General features: G+C 36.1%; 1 protein-coding gene across 4 annotated transcripts in view; it reads left to right on the plus strand.

Annotated features, from left to right (window-relative positions):
- Positions 1–20,258, plus strand: part of HOOK3 (hook microtubule tethering protein 3) — a 131,751-nt gene that overhangs the window by 100,161 nt on the left and 11,332 nt on the right. For 2 of the 4 annotated variants that reach the window (XM_047091534.1, XM_047091531.1), the window contains 5 exons: positions 483–583; positions 3,296–3,400; positions 3,568–3,639; positions 6,127–6,263; positions 8,752–11,718. In XM_047091534.1, the coding sequence (XP_046947490.1) occupies positions 483–583; positions 3,296–3,400; positions 3,568–3,639; positions 6,127–6,263; positions 8,752–8,812 (476 nt within the window). In that variant the 3' untranslated portion in view covers positions 8,813–11,718. Of the gene's footprint in view, positions 1–482; positions 584–3,295; positions 3,401–3,567; positions 3,640–6,126; positions 11,719–20,258 lie in introns of those variants that run through there. The other 2 variants (XM_047091532.1, XM_047091533.1) reach the window with 2 other exon arrangements.

Genomic DNA, 20,258 nt, shown 5'->3' on the forward strand with positions numbered 1-20,258 from the left:
AGGCATTACCCTAGTAATAAGTTTATATAAAATTCTTTCAAAAATAGGTCCTGTTACATATCCTAGCAATTAAAAAATTTGTTTTATTTACAGAGTATATAATCATCTTCAGATTATTTCTGATTATACTTTTGAGTTTTTCCTTAACTATGGATGCTAATGAATATTTTATGAAATTAGCTATTTTCATAGTAAAGTTGCATGTAAGTCAGCCAGATTTTGACTGCTTTTGATATTTACACATGTAGGTAGCCTATTAATTCTTTTGTGTGGAGCAGGACACAGACTTTTTTTTCCCCACTGTGGTAAAATCTACATCACATAAAAAAAAATGACCAATTTAACTTTTCTTAATTATATAGTTCAGTGACATTAAGTACATTCACATTGTTGTGCAGCCAATATTTCCAGAACTTTTTCATCCTCCCAAACTGAAACTTTGTGCCCATTAAACACTAATTCCCCCCACCCCCCATCTGTAGCCTTAAAAATTGAAGAACTGCAAGAAGCTTTACGAAAGAAAGAAGAGGAAATGAAACAAATGGAAGAACGATATAAAAAATACTTAGAGAAAGCCAAAAGTGTAAGTATGAGTTTCTGGGCATCTCACTCCACTTTCTTCTTTTTTTTTAAGTGTTTATTCTTTCTTTATTTTCTTACTGTTTATTTTTGAGAGAGAGATAGAGTGTGACTGGTGGAGGGGCAGAGAGAGACAGGGAGACACAGAATTCCAAGCAGGCTCCAGGCTCCAGGCTCCAGGCTCCAGGCTCTAGGCTCTGAGCTGTCAGCACAGAGCCTGATGTGGAGCTCGAACTCAAGAACCACAAGATCATGACCTGAGCCAAATTTGGACGCTTAACCGACTGAGCCACCCAGGGGCCCCATAAATATTTTATTTTTGAGAGAGAGAACAAGAAAGAGTGAGTGGGAGAAGGGCAGAGAGAGAGAGAGAGAGACAGAAGATCCGAAGCGGCTCTATGCTGACAGCAGCGAGCTCATTGTGGGGCCTGAACCCACGAACCCCAAGATCATGACCCGAGCCAAAGTTGGACGTTCAACCGACTGAGCCACCCAGGTGCCCCTCCACTTTCTAATCATGTTTCACTGGTCATCCAGTTTAGTGCATATACAGTGACTTCTCACGCCGAGAGCTATCAGAAGAACAAAAGAAACCTTTGACAAAGAAAAAGCATGAGGTAGAAGCAGTGATCAAAATAGATCATCCCACAGAATAGTTATTAATTACCAAGAGGAAAATGTTCCTTTATGTAGAAAATAAGTGGCAGTCACCTCCTTAAGTAGTAATCAAAATTAGCTACACTAATGGTAGGACAGCCAACATCTTATGCCTCCTGATGGAGTATCATTGTCATAATACTTAACTTGAAGCTAAGCAACCTATTAAACCTAACTCAGTTCCCAGGGAAAATGAGTTTATTGGAACAAATTAAATAACACCTTCAGGAAATCATCAGATAAATCAAGAACTGGGGATAAAAGTTAATGTTACAAAAAACAAAAATAGGCATTTGAGTATGGGGGAGGACAAGAGGCTGTTCTAATTTAAAAGAGCCCAAAGGGATCTAAGTACCAAATGTAATGCGTTAATCTTTGAGTCCTATATTGGTGGTGGAAGGAGCAGTTATAAAAGACATTTTGGAGACACTTGTGGAAATGTGGATTTGGAACCCATAGTGATGACTTCTAGAATTGTTCATTTTCTTACAGATGATGATGATCTTGTGATTATGTAAGAGAATATCCTTAGTCTAAGAAGTATTAAAGGGTTACATGTCATGAGGTCTGCAGATTATTTTATTCTGTTTTTTTTTTTTTAATTTTATTTTAGAGAGAGAGAATCTTAAGCAGGATCAATACTCGGCACAGGGCCTGACACAGGGGTTGACACATGGCTTGAACCCATGAATTGTGAGGTCATGACCTGAGCCAAAGTTGGATGTTCAACTGACTGAGCCACCTGGGCGCCCCATGCTGATTACTTTAAAAAAAAATTTTTTTTTTTCAACGTTTATTTATTTTTGGGACAGAGAGAGACAGAGCATGAACGGGGGAGGGGCAGAGAGAGAGGGAGACACAGAATCGGAAACAGGCTCCAGGCTCCGAGCCATCAGCCCAGAGCCTGACGCGGGGCTCGAACTCACGGACCGCGAGATCGTGACCTGGCTGAAGTCGGATGCTTAACCGACTGCGCCACCCAGGCGCCCCATGCTGATTACTTTAAAATAGGCTCCCAGGGGTGCCGGGGTGGCTCATTCGGTTAAGCATCTGACTTTGGCTCAGGTCATGATCTCACAATTCATGGGTTCAAGCCCCACATTGGGCTTTCTGCTTGCAGCACAGAACCTGCTCTGGATCCTCTTTCTCTCTCTCTCTCTCTCTCTCTCTCTCTCTCTCAAATAAAATAAACATTTAAAAAAAGGTGATGCGGGGGGGAGCTCCCAAACAAGCAAGTTGTCTGTGTGTGTGGAGACAAAATGTGGCAGTGCAGCAGTTGGCGAATTAGGGTTAAAGGAAATGGGTTTTTATTGTTCCTCTCTTTCAAGTTTTCCCTAGGTTTTTTTTTTTTTTTTTTTTTAACGTTTATTTATTTTTGAGACAGAGCATGAACAGGGGAGGGGCAGAGAGAGAGGGAGACACAGAATCTGAAACAGGCTCCAGGCTCTGAGCTGTCAGCACAGAGCCCAACGCGGGGCTCGAACTCACGGACCGCGAGATCATGACCTGAGCCTAAGTCGGACGCTCAACCAACTGAGCCACCCAGGCGCCCCAAGTTCTCCCTAGGTTTGATCAGCTTTGATAGTAAAAGTATTGGGCCACAAAGCAAAAAGACCTTCCCCAGAAGACTGCTAGTAGGCCAGCTAGAAGTGCATCACATGCCCATGCCTAAACCAAGCCACTGGCAGAGTAGGAGATCGGGTCACAGTGACAACCATCAGGATCAGCTCTCTCAGAGACAGAGGGTAGCTAAGCCACTTTAGAAGAAAGGGAAAGGGAACACAGCTGTCAGTAATGTGTGTTGTAGTATTCTTTATTAATTTTAAGCCAGAATTACTTCTTAAAATTGATTCTTTACATAGATAAAAGTTTTATATAATTGAAAGCTACAATTGAATAGTATTTCATACATTCAAATTTTAAAGTATCCTTGTAAGATAGCTTTATGATTCTCACAAGGTTTGTCCTTGATTTTTTCTTTTATATAACTGCTTCCTTAGATGTTACATTCTTGCAAGTTTGAAACTTCAAATTTTTTTCTCTTATTCCTTTTTTGCAGGTTATCCGTACTTTAGATCCTAAGCAGAATCAAGGAGCAGCACCAGAAATACAGGCTCTTAAAAATCAGCTCCAGGAACGGGACCGACTGTTCCATTCTTTAGAGGTAGGTAGTTTGCTATACTATACAATAACAATAAGGTATTCGATTTTTGATTCTTTATTTTCTAGGAGCCTTGCTGTATACAATTGTGTCCATGAATTTAGCTAACTAATTACATTTTATTAATATTGTTTTTCATCTTTACATGTTTACATGTGCTTATTTTTTAGAAAGAATATGAGAAAACAAAGAGTCAAAGAGAAATGGAGGAGAAATATATTGTTAGTGCCTGGTACAATCTGGTAAGGAAATAACACTTCAAAACATATTGCAAAGTTCAATGAATATGTAATAATTATTATACTACCTTTATTATAGAAACAATTCCACTAAATGAATCTGAAAGTAATTGCTATCCTAACACACACTAACAAAACCTAATGCTGATCTTAGGACTGAAAAGCAGAATGAGAACCACTATAAGCAGGGTTACGACGTTTTGAACACATCATTATTCCTACAGCATAGAAAGATAAATGATGTTGATTTCTATCCCTCGGAACCATTTTATTCCAGGGGAAGGGGACTTTAATAACATCTAAACACAGATGCAGTAGCTTTTATTTTGTGGAATGATTTCATTGCCTTTGCAGGACAACAACATTCTGGGCTTCAGTAACACTTTCTGGATATAAATAGCTGTGAATTTTGAAGAATGCTGTACTTTTTTTTTTTCAATATTTTGTCCTAGACTGGTCTTTTTTTCTTCTTTGTTTTTCTTCCCAGTAAGACCACTTCTGCCTTGTCAAAATGTTAGTTGCCTAAGACAGGAAATTGAGCCAGATTTTTTTTCATCATCCCCCTGTGACCCTATAGTTATGTTATTGTTGTTTCTGTTTTACAGTTGTACCTGATAGTGTGTGTTCAAGGGTAATGCCCCAGGTTTCCTAATAATGTGATTTTATGTTTGTCAGAAACTCAGACAATTTCATGATTTGTCTATATTTGCCTTGGTTAAAACTACATATTTCAAATCTTATCATAGTTTACAAAAACAAAGGAAGAAACCAAATTAGTTTAGAATACTATTATTAACAAATATAGATTTCTTAAAAATTAAAAAATAAAAATAGGGGAAAACTACCTAAGGAAGTTCTCTGGGAATTAGTTCTGAGTCCACCTCTTCTGTGTCCCCTTTGTCCTCTTTAAAGGTTGGTGTTAGTGATCTTGGAACTCTGCCCCTCAATACTTAGTAGTCATTTCTTAAGTTTTGATTGATTTATATGACTTCACATATTGTGGTTATAGAACCAAATTTATTTATTCTTTGACATGGCATTAAAGAACATTTTTAGCTCTCCAGAGAGTAAAGGAGTAACTCCAAATAGTCTCACACAAGTTATGTTCTAGTGAGGTAGCCACACATACATTCAGAAAATTCTACATCTCAGACTACTGAATGGAAGGGGAGGTGACAGGCACTGGGAAAAGGCATTAAGTATCTCAGAGAATTGCCCAGTTGTGGCTATTGAGGTCTTAAAGGTGTCTGAAGAACTTGAATAAGTTGCTTGAAATGTGAAAATGGAAAAAAAAAAAAAGTTTATTTTAAATAACTTGTTAATATATGTAGCCAAATTAATAAATTAAAGATTACCAATAGATATTTGTTAGTTTTCTTCAGATTCTTAAATGCTTTGATTTCAAATTGAGTAAAAAAACACGTTCTGGGTTTTCTCATTGGGAAAATGGAGAAGTGTTATGTATTTGGGTATACATGACAGATTCTGTTAAAGATACACAGCCATGGCCAGTGTTTTCCCTAGAAGCTAACTAGTGATAGGAAGATTGATTGTTTAGTCTTCTGTCTTCTGTGCCAGTCTTTCCTTTCTCTAGGAAAGCCCTAGGACTTTTCACATTGCTTGGCATATGTACCTGCTCTCCTTTTAGTTCTCAGTTGCTTATTTCTTACTTTCTTCCTTGTTACAGCGTCCACTTCCTCCCATCAGTTTACTTGTAGCCAATCACTAGTGAGGTTAAATAGCTCCTCTTGTTTCTTAATGTTTCCCTGGCCAAGGTTCTTTACTGGCTTATGAAATAAGTACCAAAACCACTATTTCCCTGATCTCCTCATAGACTAACAGTTGAAAGGGTGCGCTCCCAGAGGTTTCCTCCCCCCTGGTAAGGTGCTCTGGGCCCAGCAACTCTATATCCTCTCCCTTCTAAGCTAGTAGACCATCCTACTCCAGTATTCAAGAAAGACCCCCAGCTCTGGTTTGGGGCCTCTGTTGTGGGCTGTCAGGAACTTTTCTTAATTTGCTTGAGAATGCAAGCCTGCCTGAAGTGAAGAAAAATACCGTGGAGGTATGTATTATACCTAGTGTGGCTTTCCTCCTTAAGAAACAACCTGTGCTTTTCACTCAAAATAAGTAAGCCATGTGATTTCCACAACCACGTGTGAATCAACTCCTACCAATCAATTGCACTATTTGTTCTTGGGAAATCACTTTATACATTTGATTTGAGAAGGAAGTATATATGATTATGGGTAATCTATTGTTTTGATTATTGTAAATTCAGAAAATTAAGGCTTAATTTTTCCAAGAGAAAATTTGTACTTAATTATTGGAACAAAATGTCTCTGTAAGATTTTAATCTGAAATGAGCAGAATTAACATTCCTAATTGTGCCTTATGATTCATTGTGACAAATACTGCGTGAAGAAATTTTCTTTAGTGAGAGTATGTTCTACTTTTTTTTATATTGATTTTTTTTTTTCCTATGTTATATAGGGAATGACCCTGCATAAAAAGGCGGCTGAAGATAGACTTGCTAGTACAGGTTCAGGGCAGTCATTTCTGGCTAGGCAAAGACAAGCAACCAGCACAAGAAGATCTTATCCGGGCCATGTTCAACCAGCCACAGCAAGGTAGACAAGTCTTGCCATCAGAATAAAAAAACATCCTACATTCAAAGCATACTTCTGTTACATATGACAACATTTCAGGAAATTCAGCCAGCTTATTTTTTGTCTCTTTTATGTTGATATTTAGTTGTTTCTCATTTGAGGACTTTCTCTCTCCTATATCTATAATATTTTAGTTTCTTGGTTCTTTATTTTGTAGTCCTTTCAGTTCCTTTTAATGTGCCAAAAATTTTTAAATGCCCAATTAAAAGTGTTGTATAATAGTGTAGTACTTTTCTTTGTATGAAAATGTCCTTTCCCCAATGGTGTAGGCTTTGTAATGAATTAGATTTTCTGCCAATAATTGATATACAATTTATATTCTTTATTGTGCCTCTGTGTTACCATGCTTTATAAGAATGTCTTTGTTTAAAGGGAATTAATCTTTTTATGATGTATTAATCTGTGTTTTCAATTGTTTTCCAAATGCACTTCAAATAACTTGCATATTTACTATATAAAATGGTTGGTAAGTGCACTTTTTGCAAAGACATAAATACATTGGCAGAGGTGCTAATCCGATGTTACCTAAGGCACCTGATAGATTTATTTAGAGGGAAAAAAATAAGTTTTCCACGTTGTTTTATAGGAAATTAAATTTGTCCGAAGATTTGGAAACTATTTTTAAAACATACATAAAATTTCATTATTTCTTGCTATCTTGTTTGCTGACAGAAGATAATGGATTGGTTAGGTTATTTGGGGGGAAATTACAGAAAAAAAAATCAGGCAGTGCATTCATTTTTTTCTTGTTTTGAAATATCATAGTTAACTGAGGATCAGATTCTAGCATTGCGGCTGACATTTACAGTTTCAGTTACCCTCCACATCTAAAAGATTTATTTTTCATATACTTACTAGTAACAGGTAGCCTTACCTTTTGGGCAATTTCCTTGTTGCACCTCATTTTACTTATTCTTTAATATAAACCCTTCTATTTCTCAATTCCTATACCTAACATCTTAGTATCAGTCCTTAAGATCAATAAGTGACTTCTTGTATGTGATGTTATGACAGGTCTTTTAACATTTTTTTCTTAATTCTATGTACTAGTCCAAGAATCAGCCACTGAATAGATTCTCTTGGGTATTTGGTTGCCTCAAAGTTCTTAGATTTGTTGACAGATTGTAAAGCACTTTGGCTGTATAAGGTGCTATATAAATGTGAAACAACATTCATTTGAAAATGAAATGCCTCTGCCTGGCTTTCCATATTAAGTATTTGGCCCCAAATTATATCTAAGTTCCCCTCCAGCCTTTTTCTTGCACCATAGCCAATTTTTTTTAAGCATAAAATTATTGAAATTAGGTTGATTGGTTGGTTGGTTGGTTTTGGTTTCAGATACGTCACCTAAAAAGATTTTATTTCATGTACTTGCTATTTGGAAGTTCAGGTTTCATTTAGTCTTGTATATTAAATACAAATGAATAACTCTAAATCAAGTTAAATGTAATTAAGAACTTTCAGAAACTATATTCAAGTGTTTGATTTTAAATCCTTACTTTCTTTTTTGTAAGAAAATTGACCTAAAAATTAGTAGCGTTTTCATTTGTCTTCAGAAACCATTCTTGAAGAAAGCTGTTAGAGTATACACGGAAATGACTCCATACACTGTGCTAATTTTTTACATTACGTACAGAGGTCTGAGTGCAGTATGATTGCTTCTGCCTGATAAGACTATAAAGCAGGAAGAATTAGTAATAATGGAGAGAACCACGTGAGTAGAATGCATTGTGAGGTTTCAGGAGGCTAAGCAGACCTCATCAACATAGGCAATTTAACAGTACAAGATTAAAAATTAGTTAAGATGGTTCTTACCCCTGCCCCCTTATTTCACAAATAACATAAGGATTTAGCTGTTTTAAAACAGGGCATGAACACTAACCTTGGTAACATTAAAATTGTTTGAAAATTATACTACCTGCAGAATAAGATAGATGAAAATAAAAAAAAAAGAGTCTATGATCTCTTTATTAGATGGATTATATCCTATGAGACGAGAGGTTTTAATTTTAGTTCTTTGTTTACTGCTCCAGTCCTGGTCTTCTGGTCTACCTGGTAGGTAGGCTACCAGGTGCCAGGCTTTTAGAAGCAAGTTTTACTCATTTTTCTTTGGCATCTGTTGCATGCTATTATTTTGGTGTTTACATTCATAACTTTCATGTTCCTTTACTGTACCTGTATGGGTTTAGTATATTACTTGCATTACATAGCAGAAATTATATTCCTAAACATTCTGATATTTTTTAAAAAAGCAGGAATAAAACTGAGCTGTAGCAGTGACCACCTTGTTTCCCTTGCCCAGCTTTGGGCGAGATTTATAAATCACTATTTCTCCAATAATGATTAATAATTTTTCAGGAGGTTTGTGATGATGCATGGTTTGTCTGGAAGTTAAAAGCCATTAGGCACTTTATCTAGATGTGAGCTATACTGTGCTATATTCTTACAGACTCCCTGTATACAGTAGCTTCAAGAAGCCACAGTTTGCTCGAACAACAACAGAGCTGTAGCCCTGGCCTCCACAATGGAGTAAGTACAGTGTTACTGCATTAGCTTGGGGTGACCCATCCCCGCAGTGTTGAATTCTTATAAACAAAATTTTATTTTCTGTTTTCCTTCTAACCAGGGTAAGAAAATACAAAGTAAATAACTAAAAAAAATTTTAAGAGTAACATTTATGTTCTGCAGTGTGCATTTACAAAGTTTGTAATCAGAAAAAATCCAACAGCTATTGTAGTTTTACCACCTAGAAACAGAGAATAAATAATACAACTGTACATATCTGAAAAGAGCATCAAAAATTCAATCATATCTTTTTATCATTTGTCTAATTCCTTGATAATAACCAAGAAAAAAAGTCCCTAAATAAAGGACCCATGTTCCAAAATTGATTAAGATTGAATTATTTCTATTTGATAGTCCTAGCCTGGTAAAATTGGCTTGGTGGGATGTGAGATGAGTAGATTATAATAAGGATAATTAATTTTGCATTTGTAATTTTGTTGAAGTTTTATTGTTTTGTTTATACAGTAAAGCTCAATTGTAAAAAATTAAGCTAGATGTTATCCAATCAGACATTGGCCCTGACATTTCATTAACCCTGCACAGGTGTGAAAATCCACACTATGTAAGCACGTCAGCAGTAAGTGATTGTTCAGTGAGAGATGAGTTAGGCTAAAGAAAAGATCATTTTATTAGCTAGTTTAGTCACGTCTCCTTATAATAGCAGTTTTGTTTATTTTTGTTAGCTAATGATACAAAATATCTTCCAGGGCCTCTTGCTCTCAGACAAGCATTCATCTTTTCAAGCTAACACCATGTTAAAAACTTGAAAATCCCTATCCCAATATGAGAATTATCTTGAAACCAAAGTCTAAATTTTTAAAATGATCTTAACTCTCTGCATTTAATTTCCAATTGTCCAGATCTGACTCTGGAATGTTATAGTTATTGCCAGTTGAACATGTGAGATTATCTGAAAAAGCACCCACAACCCACAGCTACTGCACACCTAGCTAGTTTCCAGCCCTGTGGGTAAGAACACTGTGACCCTAAAGTGAGAGGAAAGTGCTTGGTGTTTTGCTTTTTGCTAATTGCAGAATAACAACATTAAGGCAAAATGCTTTTTGTTGTCTATTTCTTAAATTATGAAAGGAAGCATTGACTTCTCCCCCTTGTATGATGAAGGGACTCATTGTGCTCATGTAGCATATTCATTATACTTCAAAGTCAAACCTGTGTGATGCCCTGAAGTAGATGAAGGAGTGTGTTAACAAAAGAAATGGGGCATCATAATCTTTGAAAATTATTTTAGCATGCCTTTTATTTTCCCTTTATCTAAGTTAAGAGGGTCATTCAATAATGATAATCTCTTTTTCTATAGTCCCAACTGTCGAAATGGCAGCTTATTTTGGTACATTTGATTCATTACATTTAGAAAGTGGTTTCAGAGCTTATTCTTTGTAACTATAATGATTCTAATATTTTATATCATGAAGTTTTTATATGAGGAAGGCTATTCTCAATGTGTCTGTCATCCAATTTTTTACTTTCTATAAAGCATATTTAAATAATAATTGGTGTATGTTCCTTTTATTGAAAATGTTTTATTGTCCAGTTTAAGCACAATAATTTTGTTCTTCTGAAGTTTTATAGTAAATACTGTTCATTTCTCAGAACCTAAAAAACAAAATAATTTTCTGCTGACACAGCTAATTTCTGCCCTTCCCTATTCCCCCAAATCATAGAAATATTAATATTTAGCTTCCTTTTTATAAAGCGAAGGATAGCACAAACGTGATGATATCCATCTCTTCTAAATCACTGAATATGTTCTGGAGAAGAATTTATTGATTATTTTGTTGCTAAACAGCCCTTTATCAACCCAATCCAACTCATGCGTGTTATCTATGAATGTAAAAACTTATGAAGTTTATTAAATTGATAGAGAAAGGGACATTAGTTTATTTGAGAAACAAGAGACCTGAACCTAATTATGGCAAGTATATGAGTTTGAACAATTGTAGGGGGGGGTCTATACATGTTTCCTAATGATTACATATCAACAATTAATGTGATGTCTCTCTTCATTATTTTTCTATTTTCCAATAATATTCTGTAAGATCAGTTTGCTGTATTTATATGTGAGCATAAAAATGTGAGGAAGTAACAGAAGACTGTTAAGGCAAATCCATTCCTAGAAATTAGAATGTATTATTGGGATAAGAAATGGCCTGATTATAAACAAATATCCAGGCTGATAGAAGTACTAATACAATTAAAAATAACATTGTCTTAACAAATGTTCCTCAAGTGATAGTTTACATAAAATCTTCTGACTCTCTTACATGATCATTAAATAAAGAAGAGTAGACAAAAATGTAATTTAGTTTCTAACTGTCCCTCCCTTCAGTGGGCATTAGCTGGCATACAATATTAACTATACGTTTATCAGTGGAAGGGAAAGCATCTATTTTTATTTTGAAACTGTTAACCCATTACTAAATCTAAGATAGTGATTTGAAGCCATTGAGGATACTTGGATTTGATCAGAACTCTGTGGTGGCTGAAAATTACTACTGACTTCTCTAGATCTGCTGCTTTATCTAGTTTATACACCTTAGGATCAATTTTATGTTCCCCCCTAATTAGACATAGTAGCCCCCCCCCCACAATATTTTGTTTAAATTGAAAGCAGGAGTAGAGATTTTTAAAAATATATTCAAGAGAGTCTTTATGTACCTGATACGTTATCACCAGGCTCTGAATTAGATCTTTAGGATCTGAAGATGAAATCATCAGAAAAAGTGTCCATAGCCTCAAAATTTCAGGCCCAAAGGGCTATCAAATGTCCTAAATTCTACCTACTCAGAGCTTAAAGGAAGAATTAAATACCATGACAAGAATAATCTCAAAATGAGAAAAAGAAAACTACCAAAGCATGTTGAGGCTTTAATGTATGTGGGAGACTTCTGAGCAGGTGTTATCACTTTAGATATCTCTAAGGTGACAAAGGAAAATAATTAGTTTAGCAATTGTTAAAATTAATAAAAGGGATTCATGTTTATTCTTGGTGTATTTGTCAACCTATGGGCAGTGCTTACTGTATACATTCTATAGTGTGTATATGTCATTATTATAGATGAGTGTCTTTTATTTACTGTTCTATCTAATCATTTATTTATACTTTACTGCAAGGTTCACAGCACTTTACTAATATTAGATAATTATTTTTCTTCTACTTTTCTGTGGCATTTTCTATTTATGTCTTTTCTGCTAGGGTCTTTTCCTTATTTTGGAGTACTCACTAAGAAAAATGTAAAAGATCGCCCAAAGAAATGGGCTCTGTACTCTTCCTGAAATGTTTAAAGTGGGATCTGAAAATCCAAGTCTAAAGATCTATTTGAAGCTGGATTGGGGCTATTGGGCATAAATTGCATTTTATATTTCACATTAATAAGACTTGTATAAGTCAGTACTCATGAGGCCAAATTCTCTCAAATGCCAACACCCTTGAAACCTTTTGTTTTCTGGAGTTATATTAGTAAAAAGTAAACAATCTTCTAGTTAATTAGAGAATACCAGAAGGCACCTAGTCCCATGGCCTGTGTGTACCCAATTTTGAGAGACCAGAATAGTCCAGTTCTTGGGCTTAGACGAACCCTTTAAACCCAGCTGAATTGGTCTCAGCAGGCTTCCTGATAAAAGGGGAAGTGTCCACTGGCCTGATAACTAAGTCACTCCTGGTCCTCCCGACTCCCAGAGAGATGGACCATTAGCCATGGGGAGTTCTCACCTTTGTTGTGCTGTTTCCTAAAATACAAACCTACCAATTGCCCTTAACTCATAGTTTCTTCATCATTGCCTATACCCAAAGACAGGAGAAAGAAAGCCAGGTTCCAGGAGCCATAAAGTTGGAAAATCTGGGAAATGGTGGGAGTTAGTTGATGAGAAAAGGTAGCAGAACGCTCCAGAAATATCCTTCATTCTGCTATAACAGATGCTTAATGAACTTGACTGTTCTTAAGTTCAAAAGTAGCTAAGTTTTCAGCTTGTTCTCTTCAGAGATATTTTTAGAAATCAGGACTCTTCCATTTGTAACTTAAAAATGTTAATACTCAAATCATAGTCAAAAAGTAGTGAAATATTTGTTGTTATGTAAACATTGACACATGATTACTGCCAAAGAATAGGGAGATTTGCTCATAAGAACATTCTCTTAGAGTTTTGTTTTGTGCTTTCACATGAGAGAAATGCCTTTATATTGTGAAAAGTTTCTGTAGTATTTTCTTCTGTATTACCCCCTGTTCTACTGATGTGCTTTGCTTAAGCAAATCACCTAGAAGAGAGCAACACTGAAATAAGAGAAGTCTAGACCCTGACCTTTGAGAGAAGAGCTGCTTTTGTCCCCCTAAAGTAAAAAATTAAAAAAGAAATATGCTCATACATACACACACACAAAGACAGAATATGATGTTTTGAATATCTATTAATTTAGTTGTTGAGTGAATAAGTTCCCTTCTAAATGTCTTTACCATCCGGTGGCTTTTGCTGATTTAGATAAGAGTAGATCCTGGGCCTACATTGTCCAATTTATTAGCCACTAGCCACATGGTGATTTACATTTAAATTAAATAAAATTCAAACTTTGGTTGTCTCTAATCACCAACCACATTTCAAGTGCTCAGTAGCCGCACATGAATAGTGGTTACCATATTGGACAGCATAAATATAGAACATTTCCATCATTGCAGAAAATGCCTTTTTACAGTGCTGTCATGCCCAAAGAGAAAACAAGGACAAAATGAAAGTTTTCAGTTAACTTATAATAACTATTAGATTTTACTGCCGTAGTTGAAGAAAGCTGTTTTTCATATAAAAATTAATACCAGCCCTTTTTAAAGACACTGGAAAAATCAAAACCCCATTCTTTGAAACTAGTTGTCAATGTATTTTTTTAAACAGGTTCTTAGCACTTTACTTTTCAAGTGATTAAATTAAATCATTTCATAAATCATAACTTAGTATCTTCAGGCTTTTTTCTTCTTGTTTTGTAGTCCTCAAATTGATGATACATAGTTTCTAACACACATAGAACAAAAACCAATGAATGCGTTATTTATTCACAAATAAAAATTGCTAAACATTTATCCTTCTGTTATTTTTAAATCTGTATAGATCTAATGAAAGTGGCAACAGTTTTTGTTTCTGTCCCTTTAAACATTTCTCCCTAACATCACATTTGATTGTTTCCCCCTTAAAGGAATATCAAGATCCAAATAATTCCTTGGTTTTCTTCATACTTTCTTGCTCTTAATAACTTGGATTACGTGAATTAAGTTCAGTTTCATATACGAAGCAAGAATTTTATTCCAGTGCTTAGTTAATGAAACATTTTTTTGTATTTATTAATTTACTTTTTAACATAACGAAAAGGATGCACATGGATGCATCTTTGACTTTTTTAATGAAAATAAGGGACTTAATCATAACTCTTTTCAGTAGGCTTGGTACTTAGTTAAAACCGTCCTGTTAGGAAGTCATGATGCTGATGCTTTCCTCTTCCGTTTTAAATGTTTTAAATCAGGCAACAGACTCAATCCAGTAGGTCAAATTCCAAGCAAATTATGAAATTCTTATCATCATTCAAGTACAGATCGGTAAATGGTGTGATTTGAGTTTGTGTTATTATTTTCTTGTTGGCCTAATTTAATATGTGTTCTACAGAGATTCATGTTAGTTAAGGGAAATTTTCATTATGCTTGAAATACATAGTATTTTAGTATAAATACAGGAAAAGACTGTACACAAATGCCAATCAATGATTTGAGGCCTTTTAATTTTTTTAAATAGTAGCCTTTTGTTTTTTAATAGCCTTAGTTATTTAAAATTTAGATGCACTAAAATGTCATTGCTGTCACTAACTTTGCTGTGAACAGGTTATGTGTAATTCAGAATGCTTTGCACCTAGAATAATTTCCAGATTTATTTTGTTTTGCAGTTTTCATGTTTTGACAATTGCCCCACCATTTATAACACCCAGTTTTTGGTTGTGTAATGAATGGTAAAATTCAAACATATCTAATAATTTAATAATTTGCCTTATTTTGATTAATAAATTCTATCAAAGATTTGAGGATAGAAAAGGCTTTTTTTTTTTCCTATAGTATTTTTTAAACTTTTCAGATGAGCTGGAAAACACCTTAGTACATTGGAGTTGGAATTGTATTGATTACAGTCCCAGCTCTAAAGCCTTATACTCATGTCTTAAGTATTATTGATTGTTCTATGAATTGTTGTTAGTTTCCTATTTGGCATCACAGTTATCCACCTTGCAGTTAAGCTTTGGCAAAAAGGATATTACTTGGTATATTCTTATTTCTGGTTGACTATTGAATTTATAATTCAACAACTTCATTCTTTGTCATTATAATCCAAAAATGAAACCACATAGAACTCTAAATTTCTCACTTCACAATGGAATCAATACAGATTTAGCAACATAGTACATAACAGCATCCAAGGATTTTTCCACATGTTTACCAAGTTTACCAACCATTTACTGTATATTAGATCGGTGGATTTTCTGTTTTTCTGAGGTGAATGACTTATTAGCCTCAGTAAGAAATTTTCACTAAAGTCACAGAAACATTAAGTCCAATAAACCACCAGAAGACAGATTTTTAATTTTTTTGAAATCTTATATTGTATTTCCTTTTGATATCACTTATTCATTTTAATTTTATGACTGCCAACTTGTTATGGTATTAATTATATGTATATGTTTATATGTATGCATATAATATATGTATATGTATATGAAGAATAAAGTTAAGATTTGGTCAAACTATATTTTCCCATTCAAGTACAAAAATGTTTTCAAGGCTGCAAAAAGTGTACAGTTGTTAAACAAGTTGTAAATAAAGACTTGTATAAAAATTCAGTGTAGATTTTTCTTCTTACTCTTAAACCATGACAAACACATACTTAATAATTATCTAATACTATTCATCCACTTGCCTTTGGCACTTGCCATAGTGTACTATCAATTTAAAGACTATGCCATTGGGGCACCTGGGTGGCTCAGTCGGTTAAGTGTCTGACTTTTGATTTCAAGTCAGGTCATGATCTCATGGTTGGTGAGTTCGAGCCCACATCCAGCTCTGCACTAACAGTGCAGAGCCTGCTTGGGATTCTCTCTCATCCTTTCTCTGTCTTCCCTCCCCTGCTTTCTCTCTCTCTGTCTCTCTCTCTGTCTCTATTTATCTCTCTCTCTCTCTATCTCTCTTTCTCTCTCTCTCTCTGAAAAATAAATAAATTTTGGGGTGCCTGGGTGGCTCAGTCGGTTAAGCATCCAATCCTTGATTTCAGCTAGGGTCATGATCTCACAGTTTGTGAGTTCGAGCCCCATGTCGGGCTCTGTACTGACAGTGAAGAGCCTGGCTTGGGATACTCTGTCTCCCTCTCTCTCTGCCCCTCCCCTGCTTGTTCTTTCTTTCTCTCAAAAATAAACATTAAAAATATTTTTTTAAATAAATAATCTTAGACAATAATAAAGTTTATGCCATTGACTTATTGTAAATTACTAAATATTCTTTGAGGGTTTTTTCCAGTACCTATCAGAGATTTTGTTTTGATTTAGTCTGGTTCTTAATAGTTGTAAGCTGATTGTCCAAAGTTCTTAAGGGATAAAAGCTAAACATTACAGCTTCTCCCCTCTCAGAGTTACCACATTAGCACCATCAACCTTACTACCGACAGTACAGCAATAACCAATGGTAGAGTAATTGCATTCTTTAATAATATAAAGCATTATCCTTTTTTTAAAAAAAAGGGTTTTTTTTTAATGTTTATTTTTGAGAAACAGTGCATGAGTAGGGGAGGGGCAGAGAGAGAGAGGGAGACACAGAATCGGAAGCAGGCTCCAGGCTCTGAGCTGACAGCACAGAGCCTGATGTAGGACTTGAACCCACGAAATAAGAGATCCTGACCTGAGCTGAAGTCCGACACTTGACCAACTGAGCCACCGAGGTACCCCTAAAGCATTATTCTTGAAGCATCCCATTTAGGTGATTAGAGCTCCTTTTCCTTTCCTTCCTTTTCCTGCTCCTTTTCCACCCTTAAAATTCACCCTTTTTCTCATCTCCACCCTAAACCTTACTGGAATATGACATCTTTAGTGTTGGATAAAGTGGCAGTGGCAGTGTGGAAATTGATTGTATTTACATTAAAATAATCAGCTGATTAATTTCAAAGTGAAGTTAGCACCAAGATAAAAAATAGCTATGTAGTCAAAATAGTGCCCATTTTAATGTCAGATAAGTATAAGTTTTCTTCACTCATTACCATGGAGATACCATATATATTTAACATTTTCTGAGTGTCTCTCCTAATGCTGAAGTGAAGGACAAAGGTAGGTTGAATCAGAAAATAAGCAAAATATTTTTGGCCTTCAAAGATTTGGTTAAATGAAGCACAACACAGAAAAGTTCCCAAATAGAAGCATCACTCAGGTAAAACCTACCAGTTTGCCTTAAATATTATATATTATATATATAATAATATATATATTATTGCCTTAAATTTATATACTGTTCAGGTTATTGCTGCATCACAAACCACTCCAAACCCTAATGGCTTTAACAATATAATCTCTCTCTTGCATCTGGAGACGGGCTCAGCCCCTCATTGAGCTGCAGATAGATGATGGTTGAGGCTGGAGCCATCTGAAGGCTTTCTGTCACACATCTGGTATCCAGACTGATACAGATGGAATACCTGAGGGCTGATCAGGCAACTCCACACACAACCTCCTGACATGACTAGTTTGGACACTCACAAAATGGAGTCTCAGGGTAGATGAACTTACACACAGCTAGCTTCCTCAGAGTGAGTTCTAAGAGACCCAGGTGAAAGAAAGCTTCACAGCTTTTAGGACCTAGGCCCGGAAACTACATAGCATCATTTTTATTTGTCAAAATTGTCACAGACTAGAGTGGGTTCTGAGGGCTGACCAAAAATACACTCCACTTCTCAATGGAGGAATACCAAGTTACCACAGCTGCCATTGGAGGGAAGATTTCTATGAAGATCATACTTCTGAACCCAGAATCTTTCCATATCTTTTAAACCCTGTGCCAAGCACAATCAAAGTGGTATACAATCAGGTACATAATTTCAGTATGAGCAAAACCTGAGGTAAATACTACATAAAACTCCACTAAATTTGAAGCCACAAATATGCTCATAGTTCTTTTATCCAATTGTATATAAAATGAGCTAAGGGGTGCCTGGGTGGCTCAGTAGGTTGAGCGTCTGACTCTCGACTTCAGCTTAGACCATGATGTCACCGTTAATGGGTTCGAGCCCCATGTCGGGGGATGCACTGACAGTGTGGAGCATGGTTGGGATCCTCTCTCTCTCTCCCTCTCTCTCTGTCTCTCTCTGCCCCTTTCCCACTCCCCCCCCCCAAATAAACTTTAAAAATGAGCTAAATGTTTCTACACCTTACTGTAATAGTTAATTTCTATGACTATGTTTTAAGGAAGTTGTTGAGAATATGAATATCTGTGTCTATATTCCTAGCCAAAGTTCACTGCCTTTAAAGAACATGTTTCCAGAGATCCCCACCCCTTGCATAACAGCTGGAAAGGATGAAATGGAAGTACACTATTGAAGGTTCTTATGCTATACTTGTAGGAATATAATATCACTTGAGGGGTGCCTGGGTGGTCAGTCGGTTAAGTGTCCAACTTTGGCTCAGGTCATGTTCTCACAGTTTGTGAGTTTGAGCCCCATGTCAGGCTCTGTGCTGACAGCTCAGAGCCTGGAGCCTGCTTCGGATTCTCTGTCTTCCTCTCTCTCTCTCTCTGCCCCTCCCCTGCTCGCTCTCTCTCTCTCTCTCTCTCTCTCTCTCAAATAAATAAACATTAAAAAAAAGGAATATAATATCACTTGAAATTAGACCATGTTAAGAAATGTAGTATAAGTCTTAAAGCATGCACTAACAACACAATAAAGTTACAACAAATAAGTCCACAAAGGAGAGAAAATGGAATAAAAAATACTCAATTATTCCAAAAGAAAACAGAAAAAGAAATGGGAACAAAGACCAAATAGAAGACAGATAACAAGAATGTGATTTACACCTCATCCTATCAGTAATATTAAATGTAAATGGCTTAAACACAGAATTAAAAAATAGGATATAAAAGGAAGACCTAACTGTGTACTTTCTACAAGAAACCACTTCATTTTTTTTTAACATTTATTTATTTTTGAGACAGAGAGAGACAGAGCATGAACAGGGGAGGGGCAGAGGGAGAGGGAGACACAGAATCTGAAACAGGCTGCAGGCTCTGAGCGGTCAGCACAGAGCCCCACGCGGGGCTCGAACTCACGGACAGTGAGATCATGACCTGAGCCGAAGTCAGACGCTTAACCAACCAAGCCACCCAGGCGCCCCGAGAAACCACTTTAAATATGAACACAGAATTACTTAAAAGTAGAAAAGTGGGAAAAAAGTACAAAAAAATATAACGATATATTGGGGCACCTGGCTGGCTGTTGACAACTCTTGATCTCAGGGTCATGACTTCAAGCCCCATGTTGAGCATAGAGGTTACTTAAAAAATATTTTTTAAAAGATGTATCATGTCAACACCAATTAATAGAAAAGTGGAGGGCACCAGGGTGGATCAGTCAGTTGAGTATCTGACTCAATTTTGGCTCAGGTCATGATCCCAGGGTCATGGGATCGAACCCCATGTCAGGCTCTGTGCTGAGCGTGGAGCCTGCTTGAGATTCTGTCTGTCTTCCTCTATTCCTCTCACTCTCTCTCTCTCTCTCTCTCTCTCTCAAATAAGAAATAAGTAAAAAGGTAGAATGTCTACAATAATAACAAAGGGGCTATAGTTATCTCAAAGCTGGACTGGGGAACAATGTACATTCAAGTTTACTTACATAACTGTTAGTAGGTTTTGGGTCTTACTATTGGCCAGCAACATCAGTTTCTTGCCACATGTACCTTTCCATAGCACAGCTCACAACATGGCAGTTTGCTTCCCTCAGAGTGAGGGAGAGCTCTGAGAGACATAAAGGTGCCCACACCTAGTCATGAGGTGCAGCCCACATTCAAAGGGAGGGGATTATACAAAGGCATGAACACCAGGTGGAGTTATTAAGGGCTGTCTTTGAGGCTATCTGCCACACCTTCCAGTAAGAATCTGCTGTCATCCTTGCTTGTTCTATACATAGTGTATCTTTTTACTGTGGCTGATTTTAAGATAATCTCTGTATCACATTTTAAGCAATTTGATTTTGATTTGCCAGTATATATTTTTCTTCACATTTTTTAAAATGTTTATTTATTATTGAGAGACAGGGAGAGCATCAGCATGGGAGGGGAAGAGAGAGGAGGAGACACAATCTGAAGCAGGCTCCAGACTCTGAGCTGTT

Source organism: Lynx rufus, unplaced genomic scaffold, assembly GCF_022079265.1.
Source record: "Lynx rufus isolate CCGP_SWC_20201006 ecotype Redwood Valley unplaced genomic scaffold, mLynRuf1.p SCAF_3, whole genome shotgun sequence".
In the NCBI taxonomy this organism is placed as follows: domain Eukaryota; kingdom Metazoa; phylum Chordata; class Mammalia; order Carnivora; family Felidae; genus Lynx; species Lynx rufus.